A 22,018-nucleotide genomic window follows, 5' to 3' on the forward strand; every position below is an offset into this window, starting at 1 on the left:
GCAAAATGGCATCTGAAGAATTACTGGAATCGCATGTACAATCACTCAGTCACAGAATCCTGTGACAGGAGACCTACTCCACTCTAAAATGGTAAACCAAAGAAAGAAACCTTATTTGTAGTCAAAGCTTTCAACCAAGAGATTATCTGAAAATATTAACAGATTCCTCACATCAAAGATTGAGGGATACATATGCATTCCATTTCCATATAAGGACAATGGACACAGAATCATGTCTGTATATCAATTTGTTGGAAATGAAGGCTATTCTCAGTGGCCTTATGAGTATTTGAGCCATGGTTCAAGGATGCTAAAATCCAAACAGATCAAGTAATAATGGTCTATATTAACAAATGACAAGCAGGATCCTCAACTTTGTAGAAAAGCACTAAAAATTTAGAATTGGGCTATCAAAGATAAATCTCTCAGCAATATGTCTCTGGGAGAAGGACAATATAATTGTGGACAGGCCAAGTTGCTAGCTACAGAAATGATCCCTTCATGATGAAATTCTGTGTGAAACTTTTTCAACAATGGGTAACACCAGAAATAGATCTCTTCACATCTTCAATCCCAAATTTCCTTCTTGTACATAAGACCGTCCAGCAAGGCAATACCAAGAGATGCATTCTCAATTCTATGAAGCAAGCGCCTACTATACACTTTTCCTCCTATCCCATTGATAGCAGAAATTGATAGAGAGAATTGATACTGGCTGCATCAGAGTTGGTTACCAAGGCTCAACAGACTGGCAATGTTACCACCAGTCAAACTACCTAGTTTCCATCCCTGTTGACACAAGGCAAGGGATCTTCTTAGTGTTCGGGTAATTGCCAGGTTCTTGTGGCCTGGTTTTGGCCTCTGTTGGAAACAGGATGCTGGGCTTGATGGACTCTTGGTCTGACCCAGCATGACAATTTATGTTCTTATGATCAGTTCTACATCCAAATCTCCAAACATTGTTGACAGCATGGATGTTGAATGCCAGCTAATACAAAAGCTTCAACTATAAAAAGAAAGAAAAACCATTCTCCTGCAACTTGAAGATCTTACACAATTATAAGTAGAAAATATTTACTAACTGGTGTCACGTTCAAGAGTCACTCTTTCACATGTACATTACCAATTCTATTAGACTATCTTGAGTAATTAAGTATACTCACTGAGGGGCCGATGCAATACGATGTGCTGAGCTGAGCGCACTGTTAACCTGCAGTTGGACGTGAGTAGAATAGGCACTAATCAATCCCCTAATGCAATAAGGGGATAAGCCTATTCAATGAGCGTCCAACGCGGAGTGACTCTAATAGCACTCTTCACATGCAAATGTATGTGAATGAGACTATTAGGCGTTCGCTCCCGATGCAAAAAAAAAAAAAAGGTGCGTCTTGGACGCACATTTAACTGTCCTCTATTAATGCCTGTCATGAGCAGGCGTTAATAGCTGTGCGACTAAAAAAAATAACTGACAGTCGGACCCACAACGAAAACTGACGCAGAGTTTATCGGCATCTGTTTTCCTTACCGGCGGACAGCCATGAAAAGACGCCGATAAATTCTGCATTGGTTTTCAGCAGCAAATGGTAGTCACAAAAACCAATGCCGGGTTTATCGGCATCTGTTTTCGAGACCGATGTACGACAGTTACGAAAACCAATTGGCTTCGCGTTAGCGAGGATGCGCTAGGGTCGCGCCTAGCGCCTCCTTGCTAACGCGACCCCTAATTGTAATATTGCATGGTGCCCCCCTTGGGGGGCGCCTGGGGCGCGTTAAGAGAGTGGGCGCTGACTGTTCAGCGCCTGCTTTCTACACAACTTTATTGCATCAGCCCCTAACTGAACCGGATTTTAGTCCTGGGTTACTCAAGTGTAATCGCAGCTTATCAGGTAAAGGATCAGCCACTCTCCCAAGACCTTTTGAAGGGCTTTATAATTTAAAACCACCACTGAAAGCCTCTCCTCCATAATGGAACTTGAATACAGTAGTACGACTGAGTGCCATATGAGCCTGTGGCTGCAACAGACACAGGCCAATACAGAATGGTGTGCTTGGCCAAGTGCACTGTTTAGCCCCCGCTTGGCTGCACGTTTTAGATGCGCTATTATTACCCCTTATACTGTAAGGAGTAATAGCGCGTGGAAAAAGCACAGCCAACCCCCCCCCCCCGCCTCCCGAAACTAGCGCTTATCACATGCAAATGCATGTTGATGAGCCCATTAGTTATTCCCTCAGAATACTGAAAGTAAAATGTGCGGTCAAACTGCACCTTTTACACTGAGACATTAACGCCTGTCCAAGGTCAGGTGTTAACTTGAAAGCACCAGGAAAAGTGTATAGAAAAGCAGAAAAAGTTGCTTTTCTGTACACTCTCAGACTTAATATCATAGTGATATTAAGTCTGAGGCACCAAAAACGAAAACAGATGCTCAATTTTGCTGGTGTCCGTTTTCCGAACCTGTGGCTGTCAGCGGGTTTGAAAATCGACACCGGTAAAATTAAGCATTGGTTGTCGGACTCGGTGACAGCCGCCGCTTCCACTAATGAGGCGCTAGGGATGCACTAGTGTCCCTAACACCTCCTTATTAGCACGCGGCCTCATTTGAATACAAAATCGTGTGCCCAGGAAAGCGGGTGCTCGACTCTGAGCATCAGCTCTCCCGCACTTATTGCTTCGTCCTGAAAGTTAGTCTCATGGAAAAAACTTTTACTGATTGCCATAACATCGGCAAGAAGTAAGTGAATTACAGGCTCTTGTAATCTACTTAGAATTCATCCAAAATTTTTATCAAAACTAGTTTCTCAATTTCATCTCAACCAAGCTGTAACATTGCCAATATTTTATTCAAAACCTTGTGCTTCACAATCTGAGCAGAGTTTGCATACATGACTGTAGAAGAGCACATTTGTTCTATAAGGATAGAACTAATTGTTCAAAAAATCTATGTAACTCAGTATCTCTTGTAATTTCAATAAAAAAGATGAAGCTCTTAAAAAAAAAAAAAAAAAAAAAAAAAAAAAAAAACCAAACAAACAAAAACCCCACAATCTTTGTCTAGATGGATAACTCTGCCTTAGTGTGTGCTTTTAGAACCAGCAAAAGCCCATCAAGTTAGAATTCTGGCAACTACAGTGTGTGTCACCTGAATTCTGCATCAACTGGGACATTTGCAGAGCAGCAGTATGAGCTTTGATATACACGTTTAACAAGCACTACTACTGTGTAATGCAAAAAACCTTCCTGGACTTTAGACAAGCTGTGCTCTACCGAACGCTTAGAACAAAGCTGACTAGCTTTTCGCTCTAGACCGCTTTCCTTGGAAAAGATAAGTGTACTTTTCCTTTGATAAATCGTATTGGATTGGAGTTAAAGTTTTCACATGTTAAAAAAAAAAAAAGGCATCTTTCTTTTTCAAAAAAAAACCTTTTGTGCTTGTAATAGCGGCACATGTTAACATGACAAAAAAGGAAAAAAAAGGGTCATCCCATGATTATAGAAGGTGAGCAAGCACATTCATAATAAGTGCACAAAAATTTGAAATGCTGTTTCAGTGTTTCTCACAGGACAAGCAGGATGGTTGTCCTCACAAATGGGTGACATCGAGGATGGAGCCCAACCACGGAAAACTTCTGTCAAAGTTTCTGGAACTTTGACTGGCCCCTACTGGGCATGCCCAGCATGGCACCAACCCTGCAGCCAGCAGGGGTCCCCCTTCAGTCTTCTTTTTTCTGCGCAGCAGTAGCCACGCGGTTAAGGAGCTCTTACCACATTCCTGACAGGAAACTCTTCTTGAACTTCTTTGAAGTAAAATTTGCCCCACAGGGGTCCCTCCTCTATCTAAATTTAGCCCGTGGTGTTTCGGTAAGTTTTTTGCCATTTTTCGCCGATTACCGTCGAGTTTGGCCTTTGCAGCCTGCTGGCCGTCGACCGTCCTGTGGCTAAATTTTTGGTCAATGGCCATGGCGTCGGGGTTCCGTCGGTGCCCAGATTGTACGCGCACCATGTCTATCACAGACCCTCACAGAGTCTGTGTATTATGTTTAGGGAGTGAGCATGATGTCCTGACTTGCACCAAATGTGCCCTTATGACACCAAAAGGTCACAAAGCCAGAATGGAGAAGATGGGACTCCTCCTTTTCCATGCTCACACTCGATGCCATCCATCGCATCGACGTCCTCAGAACCGGCACTGTCGAAGTCCTTCCATCGTCTGCAACCTCCCGGTGACAGTCTGCCATCGACGTCTCCACGACCATCGACTCCCGTCCCTTCCCCCGAGGATCGTGGGGATCGGAGGGAAAAGCATAGTCATCGACATCGCAAGTCTCGGACCATCGAGGAATCGAAGTCATTGACCTCGGTACCATCCGAGCCGCCACCGAAGAAGTCTCGATCAGAAGTGGCACCTCTGTTTCTGAGACACTGAGGCAACCCCTCTCCCCATCGGGGTTTGGGAGCCGCAATTCCACCGGTGACGGTGGTCCCTCTGGCTCAGCCTCAGCCTCCCTCTTCTACGGAGCCGGGTATTGTTACCCCAGGTCTCCGGGAAGAACTGGACCGGCTGGTCCAGGAGGCCATCGACAAAGCGATGCAACGGTTCCAAACTCCTTCGGCACCGACTCCGCCACCGAGAGTGAAACCAGTCACCGACCCGATTCCAGCAGCGCTGGCACCGCTGCTCGCCCGGATGGAAGCGCTCATGACCGCCCTTCCACCGGTGATACCTGGGTCACCGACAGCACCGGTGCGCTCCCCGATGCCAATTTCATCAGGTGCAGAAACACCGTATCGAATTCCTCCTTCGGGAGTAGTACCATCGATGCCGTGTCGTCCATCACCACAGATACATTCCTCCGGGGCAATACGCACATCGGCTCCATCGATGCCTTCGATGCCCGCACCGATGCCTCCGGTGATTCCTTCGGGATTCTCGGAGCCTCAGCCGGGACCTTCAGGTATCCAACCCCCTCGTGGTCCTACATGTCAACAACCTGACCCTTATGACACCTGGAGTGATGATACTTCCACAGATACCGATGATTTACCTTCACCAACCTCTCCTGCTGAAAGCAGAAAGCGTTCTCCCCCTGAGGACCTCTCTTTCACAAATTTTGTGAAGGAAATGTCAGAGTTGGTCCCTTTTCAGCTTCAATCGGAGCAAGATGACAGGCACCAAATGATGGAATTACTCCAATTTTTGGATGCCCCAAAAGTCATCACTTCCATTCCAATTCATCAGGTTTTTCTAGACCTTCTAAAAAAGAATTGGGAAACTCCTGGATCTGTTGCTCCAGTAAACAAAAAAGCTGACTCTACTTACCTTGTACAGTCAGCTCCTGGCTTTCAAAAACCACAGCTAGACCACCACTCTGTTGTGGTAGAGTCAGCTCAAAAGAAAGCTAAAAGAATGAAGCCATACTCATCCATACCTCCTACCAAGGAGAGCAAGTTCCTAGATAGTATAGGCAGAAAAGTATATCAAGGAGCCATGCTCATTTCCAGGATAGCTTCTTATCAGCTGTATATGACCCAATACAACAGCATGGATAACTTAAATTGGAAAGATATGGATTTAAAATTACATATGTGAACTTATTTACAAAGTTGCAATGGAGAAGGTACAGAGAAGGGCAACCAAAATGATAAAGGGGATGGAACAGCTCCCCTATGAGGAAAGGCTGAAGAGGTTAGGGCTGTTCAGCTTGGAGAAGAGACGGCTGAGGGGGGATATCATAGAGGTCTTTAAGATCATGAGAGGTCTTGAACGAGTAGATGTGACTCGGTTATTTACACTTTCGAATAATAGAAGGACTAGGGGGCATTCCATGAAGTTAGCAAGTAGCACATTTAAGACTAATCGGAGAAAATTCTTTTTCACTCAACGCACAATAAATCTCTGGAATTTGTTGCCAGAGGATGTGGTTAGTGCAGTTAGTGTAGCTGGGTTCAAAAAAGGTTTGGATAAGTTCTTGGAAGAGAAGTCCATTAACTGCTATTAATCAAGTTTACTTAGGGAATAGTCACTGCTATTAATTGCATCAGTAGCATGGGAACTTCTAGGTGTTTGGGTAATTGCCAGGTTCTTGTGGCCTGGTTTGGCCTCTGTTGGAAACAGGATGCTGGGCTTGATGGACCCTTGGTCTGACCCAGCATGGCAATTTCTTATGTTCTTATGTTCTGAAGATACAATGTATGTGCAAATATCAGAAGCAAACAGCAGTGGTAACACAGGTAAAAAACATGCTGGAGAGGATAACTTGGTGTCAGTGTAGACAACATAACAAATATTAACGTTAAATTAAAAATATAAAAATAAATGACAGGGAGTAAAGTAATTTAGACCATAATAAAACTGAAAAAGTGATAAAAAAAAGGGGGAGTTAATTAAAATTGCTTACTAAATGTGAGCAGGACTTATTACATGTCTGCAGGTTGAAAGTAAGTGTATCCGCTATTACATACAATCTTTTGGTACCTATTTGAAATAAGACAAAAGCTATTAAATGAAAAAATAAAACCAACATAAAAAATTAACAAAACAGACAAAACTGAATAAAAATAAAAACTGAATACCCAAAGCCACTAAGATAAAGTGTGTATAATTGTTAATAAATTACAACTAAATGACCAAATATGAATTGTCCACACCTGGAAAAATATTGAGAATAGTGTCTAGTTTATAGACAAAAATTGTGAGTAGGAACTTTGTTTGAATATGATGATTATGGGCAGAAAACTTGTTGGAATGTGCCAGTTTACCTGGTTAAGCATACATCTTTTCTTTAAAACATGTGGTTATGCCTTGCAGCAACTGGTATGAGAATAGCTCCGTTCATTCCTCAAAAGGCTAATGAATGTCCAAAAGCACAGAAAAAATGAATATAAGATGTGAAGAAAAATATCAAATAGTATTTAATTCAAAATTCCTAGAAAGCCACAAATGCTATATAACAAAAAAAAAAGTGACTGATGTCTGGCCATTGGTGCTTATGTACCAAAAAGCAAATCTGATAGATAAATATTATTAACATTATATGTTAACTATTGTGTTTAGACAGAATTTATGGCCATCAATGCTTGCATATAAAATAAAAAACCGGGTGGACATATGTTTTTAATATACATTTTACAGGCTCCTTTTAAACCGGCGGCAGTCACTGCTTTTATTTTTTTTAATTTGCAGTTGCTACCTTGGGAAAGCAAATGTTGCTTACCTGTAACAGGTGTTCTCACAGGACAGCAGGATGTTAGTCCTCACATATGGGTGACATCACAGGATGGAGCCCAATCAGGGAACACTTTTGTCAGTTTCCAGAACTTTGACTGGCCCCTACTGGGTATGCCCAGCATGGCACTAACCCTGCAGCCAGCAGGGGTCCCCTTTCAGTCTTCTTTTTTGTGCGCAGCAGTAGCCTCGCAGTAAAGGAGCTCTGCAGAGATTCCTGACAGGAATTTTCCTCATGGAATTACTAAAAATTAATTTGCCCCACAGGGGTCCCTCCTTTAACGAGTCTTCACGAAATGCCTCGTAGTGGTAGCAGCCTTCCTAAGGACTCAGGGTGTTCACGTCTACCCCTGTCTAGATGATTGGTTAATCAGGGCTCCCACTCCACAAGCTGCTCTGTTGTCCCTCAATCTAACCTTACACACTCTAATTTCATTAGGATTTCTTGTCATTTACAACAAATCCTTGCAGGCAAAGGCTTTTCTACCTCGACAGCGAGCTCTCACTCTCGTGTCTCTTGCGCACCAGCTACAGTCTCAGCACTCCGCGACGGCATGCCACTTTCTCATCCTCCTGGGACACATAGCGTCCTCAGTGCAAGTCACACCAATGGCCCATTTGGCCATGAGTCATGCAGTGGACTCTACAGTCACAATGGACTCAAAGCATTCAGCCCCTGTCGACCATTGTCCACGTAACCGACTCACTCCGTCAGTCTCTTGCCTGGTGAAGAAATCAGAACAATCTCCTCCAAGGCTTGCCTTTTCAGGCTCCCAGACCCTCAATTAACTCTCACCACCGATGCTTCCAACCTCGGCTGGGGAGCCCATGTGGCCAATCTGCAGACACAAGGATCTTGGTCTCCAGAGGAAGCGAAACACCAAATAAATTTCCTGGAGCTTCGAGCAATCAGATATGCTCTCAGGGCATTTCAGGATCGCCTCTCAAATCAAGTTATCCTGATCCAGACGGACAACCAGGTGGCCATGTGGTACATCAACAGAGAGGCACGGGCTCCTTCCTTCTGTGTCAGGAAGCTGCATAGATATGGGCGGAAGCTCTCTCCCATTCGATGTACCTCAGGGCCACCTGGTTGCCGGGAGTGGACAATGTGTTGGCAAACAAGCTGAGTCGCATCCTTCAACAGCACGAGTGGGGTCTCAACCCCTCAGTAGCGAACTCCATCTTCCAACAATGAGGATATTCTCAAATAGACCTCTTTGCGTCTGCTCAAAACCGCAAAGTAGAGAACTTCTGCTCTCTCATTTGCAGCAAACACACTCAACCCAGAGACGCATTCTCCCTCTCGAGGGCAACCGGTCTACGTTATTTATTTATTTATTTATTTAACATTTTTATATACCGGCATTCGTAGGACACATCATGTCGGTTCACAATTAACTGAGAAAGGAAAGGAAATTACATTGAACAGGGGGGTTTAACTGGGAGATATTGGATAATAATTGGATAAAAAGAACAAGGTAAATGGCGAAGTACGAGAGAAAGAGAAAGCAAGCATGGATAACTTAAATTGGAAAGATATGGATTTAAAATTACATATGTGAACTTATTTACAAAGTTGGGGGGAGGGGTGGGGGGAGAGAGAAGGGGGAGAATATATGCGAAAGAGGAGGTAAGGATAAGGGAGGGATTTAAAAAGGTAAGGAAAGCGGGGAAGGTCAAGGCTGTAGAGGCTAATGGCGGGGAGAGGGGGGGGGGAGTGGAGGGAGGGGGAGTATGGGGTGTACTGGAAGGGTTACCAGGGTGGGAAAGGTGGGAAGGGCTGAATATAGAATGCAGATTCCTGCATGCGTGGGAGGCCTAGGGTTGAGAGGAGTTGGGGTAGGATTTTTTATGTATTTATGTATTCCCTCCATTTCCTCTTCTCTCGAAGACTCTCGTGAAGTTATGTCAGGACGAGGGAACCATGATCCTGATAGCACCACACTGGTCCGCCAAGTGTGGTTTCCAATACTTAAGGATCTCTCCATTCACAGGCACATTCCCTTGGGAAAGGACCCGCTTCTGATCACTCAAAACGACGGGTGCCTCTGCCACCCCAATCTTCAAGCCTTGTCCCTGACGGCATGGATGTTGAAAGGTTAATCCTTCAACCACTTAACCTTTCTGAACCAGTTTCCCGTGTCTTGAATGCTTCACGGAAGCCTTCCACGAGAAAATCTTACTCTTACAAATGGAACAGGTTTATGTCATGGTGCTTTTCTCAGTCCCTTGACCCCTTTACCTGTCCAATCACGAAGTTTTTGGACTATATCTGGCTCTTATCAGTCAGGTCTAAAAACTTCTTCCATCAGAATGCATGTCAGTGCGGTAGCCGCCTTCCATAAAGGTGTCGGGGATGTTCCTATATCAGTACAACCCCTTGTACCACGTTTTCTGAAAGGCTTGCTTCACCTCAAGCCTCCACTGCGTCCTCCGGCCGCTTCTTGGGACCTTAACCTGGTTTTGGGTCAGCTCATGAAACCACCATTCAATCCACTTCACTCCTGTGACCTTCGATATCTCACATGGAAAGTGATTTTCCTTTTGGCAATCACTTCAGCTCGCAGAGTTAGTGAATTACAGGCCTAATTACCTATCCGCCTTACACTAAACTTCTGCAGGACCAGGCAGTACTCCACACTCACCCTAAATTCTTACCCAAGGTAGTTTCGGATTTTCATCTAAATCAATCCATCATACTACCTACCTTTTTTCCCAGGCCCCATTCCAATCCAGGAGAACAGGCTCTGCATACCCTTGACTGTAAATGGGCTCTAGCGTTCTGCCTAGACCGTACAGCTGCCCACAGGGAAAGCATTAAATAGTTTGTCTCTTTCCATCCTAACAAGTTAGGGAAGCCTGTGGGTAAGCAGACTCTCTCCTCCTGGTTGGCGGACTGCATATCCTTTTGCTATCAGCAAGCAGGCATTCCATTTCAAGACTGTGTTAAAGCACACTCTGAGAGGGCCATGGCGACTTCAGTAGCACACCTACGATTGGTGCCGCTGCCTGACATTTGTAGGTCTGCCACCTGGAGTTCTCTCCACACCTTTGCAGCCCACTACTGCTTGGACAAAGCCGGAAGACAAGATTCCATCTTCGGCCAGTCTGTCCTTCGTAACCTGTTTACAACGTGACGTACCAACACCCTTCCGCCTGCCCGTTAGGGTTCAGGATGCCCTCATCCAAATTTTATCCCAGCCCTGGTGCTTTGCACACTTGGGTACATTTGGTGCATACTCTGACATCCTCAGCTCGGTACTCGCCCATATGTGAGGACTACCATCCTGCTTGTCCTGTGAGAAAGCAAATGTTGCTTACCTGTAATAGGTGTTCTCACAGGACAGCAGGATGTTAGTCCTCACGAAACCTGCCCGCCGCCCCGCGGTGTTGGGTTCGTAACGTTTTATTATTTTATTTTTCGGCATTGCCTGTAGCTTTTAAACAAGACTGAAAGGGGACCCCTGCTGGCTGCAGGGTTAGTGCCATGCTGGGCATGCCCAGTAGGGGCCAGTCAAAGTTCTGGAAACTTTGACAAAAGTGTTCCGTGATTGGGCTCCATCCTGTGATGTCATCCATATGTGAGGACTAACATCCTGCTGTCCTGTGAGAACACCTGTTACAGGTAAGCAACATTTGCTTTCTTCATCAGTTTGAAGCATGTGGTTTCTGTGAGAGCTGTGGATGTAGGGAAGGGTTTCTTTGTTTAGTTGTTTAGTAACATTTTAATTTTTTCCCTTTTTCTGTGATTTTTTTACAGGCTGGTTTCCTGCCCAGTGAAATTGGAATAGCAAATCCCAGCACCCTTTCTCCCACAGGGGTGAAGGGTGGGTCGCAGTATTACTCTTATACCAACAACCCCCGCAGAAGGGCTGCCGACAGCAACATTGGTAAGACTGTAGGTAATGGGACATGTGGCCTTGCTATCAATTTCCTTCCCCAAAGAGCTTACATATGTGAACAAAATGTGTTGCACAAGGATTTGGTGTCTGAGCTAAGGGTTAAAATTGGGGCCCTTAAGTTTCCTCTCGGCACAGCCCAGCAAACACTGCATGATTTTGTGTTTGTGCTGGGAAGGACTGTTGAAAATCAAAGCTTGAGGCAGGGAGAAGTTATTGAAATTCATTCAGCTCTTCATTTTCTTCCCTCCCCAACCTCTGATTTTTTTTTTCAATCTAAAAATGTTCATTTTTTTTAAGCAAAAAGATGCTTAAAAAATAGCATCCATGAGTTAATCATTTTGATCTTTCCAGATAATCTATAAAACACATTAAAAAAAAAGCATTTATTTTGGACTCAAAATAAGTGCTGGAAGTGAGTGAGAGAAGATAGTTTAATTAGCCAGAAAGGAAAACAATCTCCCGGCATTCTGAAATCCTCTAATTCCCAAAGCTATTAATGAGAGGGTTGGATGAGTGGGAGAAGGAATGGCTGGCATTGGCAGAGTAGGATGTACCAGTGATGCTTCCCAAGAGAAGTGGTTATCAGGGGACACAATCATACCTATAGGGAACATGAAAGCTGCCCTGTAGCTGAGCTTCCTGCCTTAGTTTCCCTTCAGGTGCTCTTATCTTGAGATAACCATGTCCTTTGGGATTACTTTAGTTATTAAAGTCTTTTTGTTCTTTTCTTGCAATTAATACAAATGATTTTTGGACTGTTTTCCAAGCTCTCATATTTGACTGGTCCTGATTTATTGCAACTCTATCTTGAGGACATTACAGATTTATTTATTTATTTAATTTATTTATTTATTTTTATATACCGATGTTCCTGTATAATATACATATCACACCTGTTTACAAGGAAATAAAACTGTCGCCTCGCGGGCGGCTTACATTAAAACAAATAATAGCTTAGGGGGAACTTACAAAGAATTAAATTTACAAAAATTAAATTAAATTAGATTGTCCAGAATGTCGCAGTCCGATTACTAACTAATGCCAGACAGTATGAGCACATCACCCCAATCTTGCATGCCCTTCATTGGTTACAATAAAGTAAAAATTCTGACTCTGTGAAGATGCCCTGCTGTATATCAGTAAACTATTGAAGATTTATAGATTGTGTGCTCTTAGGTCGCAATTTGCTGGATGCTCCCCCTCCTCGTTTACTCTTTCTTGATGAGATGTGAACTTGTTTTCTCTGTGGAAGGCCTAGTATTGTGGAATTCTCTTCTTTATGCAATATGGAATGATTCCTCCTTTCATACCTTTTAAGAAGCAATTAAAAACATTCTTGTTTATGCAGGCATTTGAAGTAGATGAGCACCATTAGTCACTTTGTGCATCAAATTTTTGTATTTTCTCACTTTTTTCTTTAAAGAAAAGGGGATCAAGTACCTATCTAAGTCTGGATGAGTTTAATTGTAAACTCCTACAGACATACAGAGATAATTTTCATCCCTTTTTTTAAGCAATGCAATTAACTAGGTCTGGATGATGTCAACACTAAATACAGGTGGACAGATATTTAGCACCAACATTTTTCATCTGTCTTGTTTGTTTTTGTTTTATTTATAATTGTACCTAATCTAGTATCTTTTGGATATTATTTTGATTGCCCAAAAAATCATAGATCTCAAAAAGAGGAGAGGAGAGAGACAAAAAATATAGTACTACTAAAGCAAGAAAAATTATTAACTATCGCTTAGACTTGCAGAGGAGCAGGGGTCGAAATGTGAACCTGAGGAGGCTTATTCTCCCAGGACAAGCAGGATGTGGTAGTCCTCATGTGGGTGACATCATCAGGATGGAGCCCAATCATGGAACACTTTTGTCAAACTTTCTAGAACTTTGGCACACTGAGCATGCTCAGCATGCCATAAACCCTGCATCCAGCAGGGGTCCACCTTCAGTCTCTTTTTTCCCGCACAGCAGTAGCCTCACAGATTCTGGAGCTCTGTGAGAATACCTCACAACTTTTTCCTCACGGAAACTAAACTTAAAAATTGATAAATTTCCCCATCCTAGGGTCCCCCATCGACTATGGACCTCAGTCGACGCCGGTAAGTTATCCCGTCTTTTGCGACCGGTTCCTGGAAGCGGTTTTTTCATTGGGGCCCGATGGCCACCGACCGCGCGCTGCCATATTTTTTCTAACATCATGGCCACTGGGTTCCGTAAGTGCACCGAGTGCTCGAGAACCATGTCCATTATGGATCCTCACGACGTGCGTTCTGTGCTTAGGCCCTGTTCACGACATCAAACAGTGCACTAGCTGTGCCCAAATGAGGCCCACCCCCGTTGACAGCAGGAAGCGCCAGACCTACCTCTAAAGGGAGGCATGCTCCCCAGGCGTTGCGCACCAAAGGAGAGCGACAAAGGGGCACTCCCCTTTGTGCACCCCTTAATGCAAACCCAGAAAATTTGCTGCTACACTCCACAAGAAATGGCAACGCTCAAACCCTTGACTACATCCACCTCAAGACCCACAGAAAGGATCAAAGCACAGATAACCCACAGAAGGAAACAAGAAGTAAAACAAAGAAATATCACCCATATCAACACTAAGACCTACAGCAGTTGCATAGCACTATCATTCCTTCTATTCAATGCACAATCCATAGTAAAGAAAATACCCATCATCTCTGACCTACTTGACGATTACAAACCAGATTTCATAGCCATCACGGAAACTTGGATAAGAAACACCAACCCAGTCTTAGTCAACCAAATCAATAACCCCATCTACAGAACGTTTTCAATCCCCGACCAAAAAAGAAAGGAGTAGGTCTAATGCTAATCATCAAAAAACACCTACAGATGAAATTACTCCCAACTATCACCCACCCACCACTGGAAATTGTACTGTTCGACTCACCTTTACTACATATCTGTCTTGCATACTCCCCCCCCCCCCCCCCCCCCCCCCAATTCACTAGATTGGAACTGCTCACCACTGATAAGAATTCTTCTTGACCAAACTTAACTATCAATAAATCCATCATCATCTTAGGAGACTTTAACATACACTTTGACTCCCCCACATGCACCTCCATAACAGACGCCCTCTCAACCCTAGACCTAAGTCAAATCATCAAAAGCACAAAGCAGGCCACACACTAGACCTTGTCTCCATCAATACTGACATATGGGCTACTTACCACACAAGTATCAATAATATCCCCTGGTCGGACCACTCTCTAATCTACTGCAATCTGACTTCCAACTGTTAATTTACAACAGAAAAAAGCCCACCTAGATCCTTCTACTACCGGCCACCCTTTAACATAGAGACACTTCAAGATAATCTACAAACAGAACTATCAAACATAAACCTAACGCAGAAGACACCACCTCCTCCTGGCTCACCATCACTAAAACAATAGCAGACAAGATAAACCCCACGTTAAAGAAAACAAAAAACCCAAAACACCAGAACCAATGGTACAACATCAGATCAGCCAAATGTGAACTCTGGAAAAAAAAAGAGAGAACCTGGCAGAACAACAAAACTACAATACTGAACGCCTACCGATCACACTTAGCATACGACAAAAAACTTATCCACAACACAAAAAAAGACTTCTACTCAAACAAAATAAACAAATTCCAACATAACCCAAGAATGCTTTTCAATATCGTACAAAGCCTAACCAAATCCTCCAATGACCAGACATCACCAACTTCCAAGCTTTCAAGCAACGAGTTTGCAGATTTCTTTAATGAAAAATAAAAAAACTTCATAAATAACCTCAACAACATGCAAGACCCGAAAATGCAAATCAATCAACCACCAAGCTGGCCCAACTTTGATTCAGCATCATCACTGGAAATCTAAGCTATCCTCAAAAAAAAAAAGATCCCAGCTAAGCACCCTATCGATAGCATACCCATACAGATGATCAAAGCCATTGGGCCATCAATAACCAAAACATTAACCGACTTCGTGAACCTATCCCACACAGAAGGAAACTACCCCAACTGCCTAAAATCAGCTGCTATTAAACCCATACTGAAAAAGACCAACCTTGATCCAGAAAACCCACTAAACTACCGACCCATATCAAACCTACCATTCATTGCCAAAACTCCCAACTCAGCGACCACCTGGAAAGGAACAACATCCTACTCCCCTCGCAATTCGGCTTCAGGAAACACCTGAACACTGAGTCACTACTCCTGTCATTAAATGACACTGTGCTCAAAGGCTTTGACAATGGCCACAGCTACCTTCTAGTCCTACTAGACAGACCTATCAGCAGCCTTTGACACAGTAAACCACTCAATCTTGATTGACCGACTCTCTGAAATTGGTGCAAATGAAAAAAACCCTACAATGGTTCTCATCCTATCACAAAGAACCTACCAGGTGTCAACCAACGACACCCTCTCAAAGAAGAAAAACCTTGACACCGGAGTTCCCCAAGGCTGTGCTCTATCTGTGGCACTCTTCAACATTTATCTTCTCCCGATATGCCACTTCCTCTCAATCCTTAAACTGACCCACTTCATATATGCTGATGACATCCAAATACTAATCCCAATACACAATACGCTGGAAGATACCTACAAAAAAACCAGCCACTTACCTCACCAAAATAAAGCAACTACTAACCAACATGAGACTCATCCTAAACATTGATAAGACAGAAATAATCATGCTGGATAGAAAGAACAACTCTCCGCACCTACCACCACTCAACATAATGAACCAAAAGGTGGCAATCTCCCCTGTCACTCATGCCCACAACCTCGGAGTCATAATTGACAAGGAACTATCCTTCAAGAGCCACATCACTGCAAAAATCAGACGGATATCACAAACTCCTAACCCTACGACATCTAAAACCTTTCCTTTCCCCCAACAACTTCAGAACAGTCCTTCAACTACTCATCTTCTCCAACCTGGACTACTGCAACTCCCTGCTATTCAACTTGCCTCTCACCACCATCTGACCACTCCTCCAAATCCTTCAAAATATAGCTGTCAGAATACTCACAGGAACTAAAAAATACGATCACATTACTCCAACACTTATATCACTACTCTGGCTCCCAATAAAATACAGGATAGACTACAAAATACTATCCATAGTACACAAAATAATATACGAAAAACAAACTGGCTAAGTGCATACATAAAACTCCACTCACCAAACCGAAACCTGCGTTCAACTAACAAAGGTCTATTAAAAATTCCACCTGCTCGTTCCAAACAACTTACCTCAACTTGGAAGAGAGCCATATCCCTAGGAAGTCCTGAACTCTGGAACACCCTCTCAACCGAACTGAGAACATAGCAAAATTTAAAAGCGTCAAAAAAGAACTAAAAACTTGGATGTTCACCAAAGCCTACCAAAACATCCAATGACTCTATAATTTCCCTCCCTACTGGCCCATATAAACATGTAGAACCAATGCAAGCACGTAATATAACCCGTACAGTTTGACAACCGAACTACCTTTATAATGCCTTCAATAACTGTTAACAATCGCATGAATATTTTGAACACTCTGTTAAACATCGAAACTTTGTAAACCGTTGTGATGGCGAAACCGAACGACGGTATATAAAACTCGATAGATAAAATAAATTTAAAAAATAAACGATGCCAAAAGGCCGCAGGGCCCGCTTGGAGAAGATGGAACTCATCTTTAAAGTGTTTCCATCTCTCAGCCAAAGCTGCATGGAGTTGGAAGCCTTCATCTTCGCGCCTTCATCTCGCGCCTTCATCTCCGCGCCAAAAAAGTCACCGGTGAACTTCCGTCGCCATCTTCTTCCCTCTCCAAGGCATTGATATCATCCTTATCGGTACTGGAGAAACAACGGACTGAACATCAGGAAAAGCACCATCATTGCCATTGATTGAGCACTTCCTCTGATGCCATCGCCGGTAGACCATCGGCATTGATAGAGCCACTGGCCAAGAAGTCCTGGGGAGAAGGGGCCCCCATCCCCTTCTGGACCCGGGACACAGATGCGTTCCCCACCGATACCGGTGCTGGAAGCCAAGACTCCACTAATACATGTGGACCCTCCAGCAATGCCCTCTGAGCCTCCATCCCCGCTGACTGCACTTCCAATGCCAGCTTTCCGGGAGGAATTGGACCGGATGGTCCAAGAAGCAGTACTCAAGCCACTTCGGGGATTAGCCTCCACTGGCACCGGCCCCCATGCTGACACCCGACCCGATGCCTACCATGCTGGCTCCGCTTCTTGAGCGACTGGACACATTGATCAGTGCATTACCATCGGCACCACTTCCTGCCGCGCCATCAGCACCTACTAAACCATCGATGCTGATTCCATTATCCTTGGAGGAGGAACCGAATTTACTGACGCTGGTTCCAGGGCCATCAGGCTTTTTACCACCCCAGCATCCTTCGAAAACACAGATTCTATCAGTGCCACCACACTTCCCATCGGTGCCACCTCCAGATCTGGCTGGGTTTGGAGCTATACCTAGACCTGAAGAACCTCAAGGTGCTGGTGTGATGCATCTTATGATTCCTGGGGTGATGATTCTTCGGATTCTCAGGACTCAGATGAACTCCTCGCAGACCCTTCACCCCCAGAGGAACACCGCTGCTCCCCTCCTGAAGACCTAACATTTGCAAATTTCATCAAAGAAATGTCTGAGACTATTCCCTTTAATTTGCAAACAGAGGAGGATGCCAGGCACAAGATGCTGGAGGTATTGCAATTTGTCGATGCCCCTAAGGATATCATGGCAGTTCCAGTTCATGAGGTGCTCCTGGATTTGCTACAATGCATCTGGGAACACCCAGGCACAGTTCCACCAGTAAATAGAAAAGCTGATGCCACCTACCTAGTCCAGTCAGCTCCCGGGTTTCAAAAGACACAACTACCCCACCAATGGTCATGGATTCTGCTCAAAAGAAGTCCAAACGGTCCCGACCTCAATCTTCAGGCACCTCCAGGTAAGGAGCAGAAATCTTCCACGGCTCCATGCTGATAGCACGCATAGCAGCGTACCAGCTTTATTTGACTCAGTATTCCAGGAATCTCTGGAAAAAAGTCCACGAGTACTTTGAAACCTTACCAGACGAATACCAAGAAGGACTCAACATCCTTCAGAAAGATCTTGATGCTGGTAAGCATGAAGTGAGAGCAGCATATACCTTCGATACTGCCTCCAGGGTATCTGCAGCTGGTATAAGTGCCAGACGCTGGGCATGGCTCAAATCCTCTGACTTGCACCAGGATGTCCAAGAAAGGTTAGACCTTCCATGTGCACGGTACAACTTATTTGGCGCCAAGATCCAAGAAACAGTTGCGCAATTAAGACCACTACGACTCCTTGTCAGCTGTCTGCTCTCCCTGCGGACATCCCATCCACTACCAAGAGGTCTTTTACTCTGGATCCTAGAAAGTTTTCCTACAAACCATATACTCGACAGCATAGACCTCCGCAAATAGGTCAACCTCGACAGGCCAGGGCCCCAAAAGCCCAACCAGCCCCGCAGACTGGTCCAGCATTAGGGTTTTGATTCCCTTCTAGAGAGCAGCAGTCAACCCTCACCTGCCACAACCATTCTAGTGGGAGGCCGTTTGTGCCATTTTGCCAGCCTATGGCGCAGTATTACCACAGACCTATGGTACTGACTGGTCAACCGGGGATACCATCTAAACTTCCTCACCATACCACCAAACGCTTCACCACGTCCGGTGTCAAATCTAAACACTCACTCTCTGCTTCTCGAGACAGAGCTCTTGACCCTTCTGCAATCCAGTGCTGTGGAACCAGTACCTTGACAGCAGTGAGGTCAAGGGTTCTACTCTCTGTATTTCCTAATCCCAAAAAAATCAGGCGGCATTCGTCCTATCCTGGACCTACGCGCCCTAAACTAACACCTCCAAAGAGAGAAGTTCAGAATGGTAACCCTGAGTACCATGTTCCCACTACTGCACAGGGAGATTGGCTCTGCTCTCTAGATCTTCAGGAGGCTTATGCCCCCATTGCCATATACCCTCCTCATCAGAAATACCTCAGATTTACAGTAGGACACAATCATTTCCAATACAGAGTGCTACCATTCGGCCTCGCATCAGCACCTTGCGTATTTACCAAATGCCTGGCAGTAGTAGCAGCCCATTTGCGACAGTCCAATGTTCACATCTATCCGTATCTAGACGATTGGCTTATCAGAGGTCAGTCTCAAAATGTAGTGCTTCAATCCCTCCATTTCACTATCAACCTGCTACAATCCCTGGGGTTTCTAATAAACTACCCCAAATCAAGTCTGACTCCCATCACGTATCCTATCGTTCATAGGAGCAGATCTAGACACCATCCACGCAAAAGCGTCTCTTCCAAGGGACAGGGCACGCACATTATCAAGCTTAGCCAAGTCAGTGCAATCTCTCTCCGAACCACTACAGCTCATCTATTAACCTTACTGGGTCACATGGCATCCACAGCTCATGTGACCCCCATGGCTCGACTTGCCTTGAGAGTAACACAATGGACTTTAAAGTCCCAGTGGTCCCAATCAAGTCAAAATATGTCCCACATTGTCCACGTCACCAGCCAACTTCTTTCCCTTCTTTCCCTTGCTTGGTGGATACAGGAGTCCAATCTACTGATAGAACTGCCCTTCCAACATCCACAACCTCAAATTACTTTGACAACAGATGTATCCACCCTAGGTTGGGGAGCCCATGTCAACAACCTCCAAACCCAGGGAACCCGGACCACTGCGGAAGCAAAGCACCAGATAAAGTTTCTGGAGCTCCAAGCAATTCGATATGCCCTCTTCGCGTTTCGAGATTGCCTCTCCAACAAAGGAATCCTGATCCAAACAGACAATCAGGTAGCAGTGGGGCACAGGTTCTTACCTGCTATGCCAGGAGGCAGCGCAGATCTGGGCCTGGACTCTCTCCCATTCCATGCTATTAAGAGCGACCTGTCTTTCAGGCATGGACAATCTGTCGGATCTTTCATCCCCATGAAAGGTCCCTAAATTCCATGGTAGCGAACCGAATATTTCACCAGTGAAGCCGTCCGCACATAGACCTCTTTGTGTCAATACACAATCGCAAAGTGAACAATTTCCACACTGCAGCAGCAATACACCACCACGGGATGCCTTCACCCGCTCGTGGCAACTGGTGTCCTCTATGCCTACCCTCCACTTCCACTCATCAGCAAGATTCTCGTGAAGTTATGTCAGGACAGAGGCACTATGATTCTTATAGCCCCTCACTGGCTGTGTCAGGCTTGGTTCCCCACCCTCCAATTCGTCTGGGCACAGATCCAACTCTGATAACACAGAACGGTCTGTTGCTTCATCCCAACCTCTACTCACTGTCCCTGACAGCTTGAATGTTGAAAGGTTGATTCTACAATCTTTGAACCTTTCTGACAATGTGTCCCAAGTCCTGGTGGCTTCACGAAAGCCTTCTACTAGGAGATCTTATCCTTCCAAATGGAAGAGATTCTCATCGTGGTGCATGACAAAACAAATAGATCCCTTTTCCTGTCCCACATTAAAGTTCCTCGACTACCTCTGGCATCTCTGTCTGGCCTACAAACCTCCTCCATCTGCGTACATGTTAGCGCAATAGCCGCTTACCACAAGGGTATAGAAAATGCCCCTATTTTGGTACAACCACTTGTAGCTCGCTTCATGAGAGGCTTGCTACAACTCAAGCCTCCACTGCGTCCTCCAGTTCCAGCATGGTATTTTAATGTTGTCCTAGCATGACTCATGAAACATCCTTTCGAGCCGTTACATTCCTGGAAGCTTTGACATCTCACTTGGAAGGTGATCTTTCTAGTGGCCATACCGTCAGCTCGCAGAGTCAGTGAGCTACATGCACTAGTAACATACCCACCGTATACCAGGTTTCTTCACAACCGTGTGGTATTCCGCACTAACCCTAAATTCCTTCCAAAAGTAGTGTCTGATTTCCACTTAAATCAGTCCATAACACTTCCTATTTTTTCCCAACACCTCACTCACAGCCAGGTGAGCGAGCTCTCCATTACTTGGACTGTAAGCGCGTTCTTGCCTTTTATTTAGATCGCACTGCAGCCCATAGGAAGTCCACCCAATTATTTCTTTCAATAAAACCAGATTGGGTACTCCAGTAGGCAAACAGACTCTATCCACCTGGCTAGAGGATTGCATTTCTTTTTGCTATCAACAAGTAGGTCTTCCTCTACAGGAACGTGTAAAAGCGCATTCAGTAAGGGCAATGGCAACGTCAGTGGCACGCCTTCGTTCCGTACCTTTTGCTGACATCTGCAGAGCTGCCACATGGAGTTCTCTCCATACATTTGCAGCTCATTGTGTCGATAGGGCTGGCAGACATGATTCCATCTTCAGCCAGTCGGTCCTGCGTAATTTGTTTCCAGTCTAAATAACCCAACTTCCTTCCTGCAACCCAGGGAGATGATCAGGCTGCCCTGCTAACCAAAACTACCACAGTTGTTGAGCCTGTTACACGTCATTAAGTGTTTTTGGCATCATATTCGGGCATCCTGTAGCTTGCTATTCACCCACATGTGAGGACTTACTATCCTGCTTGTCCTGGGAGAAAGCAGAGTTGCTTACCTGTAACAGGTGTTCTCCCAGGACAGCAGGATGTTAGTCCTCACAAAACCCGCCCGCCACCCTGTGGAGTTGGGTTCACTTACATTTTATTTTATTTTTTGCTCGTACTTTTTACTACAAATGAGACTAAAGGGGTACCCCTGCTGGATGCAGGGTTGATGCTATGCTGGGCATGCTCAGTGTGCCAGTCAAAGTTCTAGAAACTTTGACAAGAGTGTTCCATGACTGGGCTCCATCCTGATGTCATCCACATGTGAGGACTAACAT

The 22,018-nt window shown here is 44.7% G+C and overlaps 1 protein-coding gene across 13 annotated transcripts in view; it reads left to right on the top strand.

Moving 5' to 3' along the window:
• The window catches only part of TCF3 (transcription factor 3), a 405,060-nt gene that overhangs the window by 280,873 nt on the left and 102,169 nt on the right, over nucleotides 1-22,018 (top strand). For all 13 annotated transcript variants that reach the window (XM_029613971.1, XM_029613972.1, XM_029613978.1 and 10 more), the window contains exon 7: nucleotides 10,987-11,116. In XM_029613971.1, the coding sequence (XP_029469831.1) occupies nucleotides 10,987-11,116 (130 nt within the window). The remainder of the gene's footprint in view (nucleotides 1-10,986; nucleotides 11,117-22,018) is intronic.

The sequence above is a fragment of the Rhinatrema bivittatum genome, chromosome 8, assembly GCF_901001135.1.
Source record: "Rhinatrema bivittatum chromosome 8, aRhiBiv1.1, whole genome shotgun sequence".
Lineage (NCBI taxonomy): Eukaryota > Metazoa > Chordata > Amphibia > Gymnophiona > Rhinatrematidae > Rhinatrema > Rhinatrema bivittatum.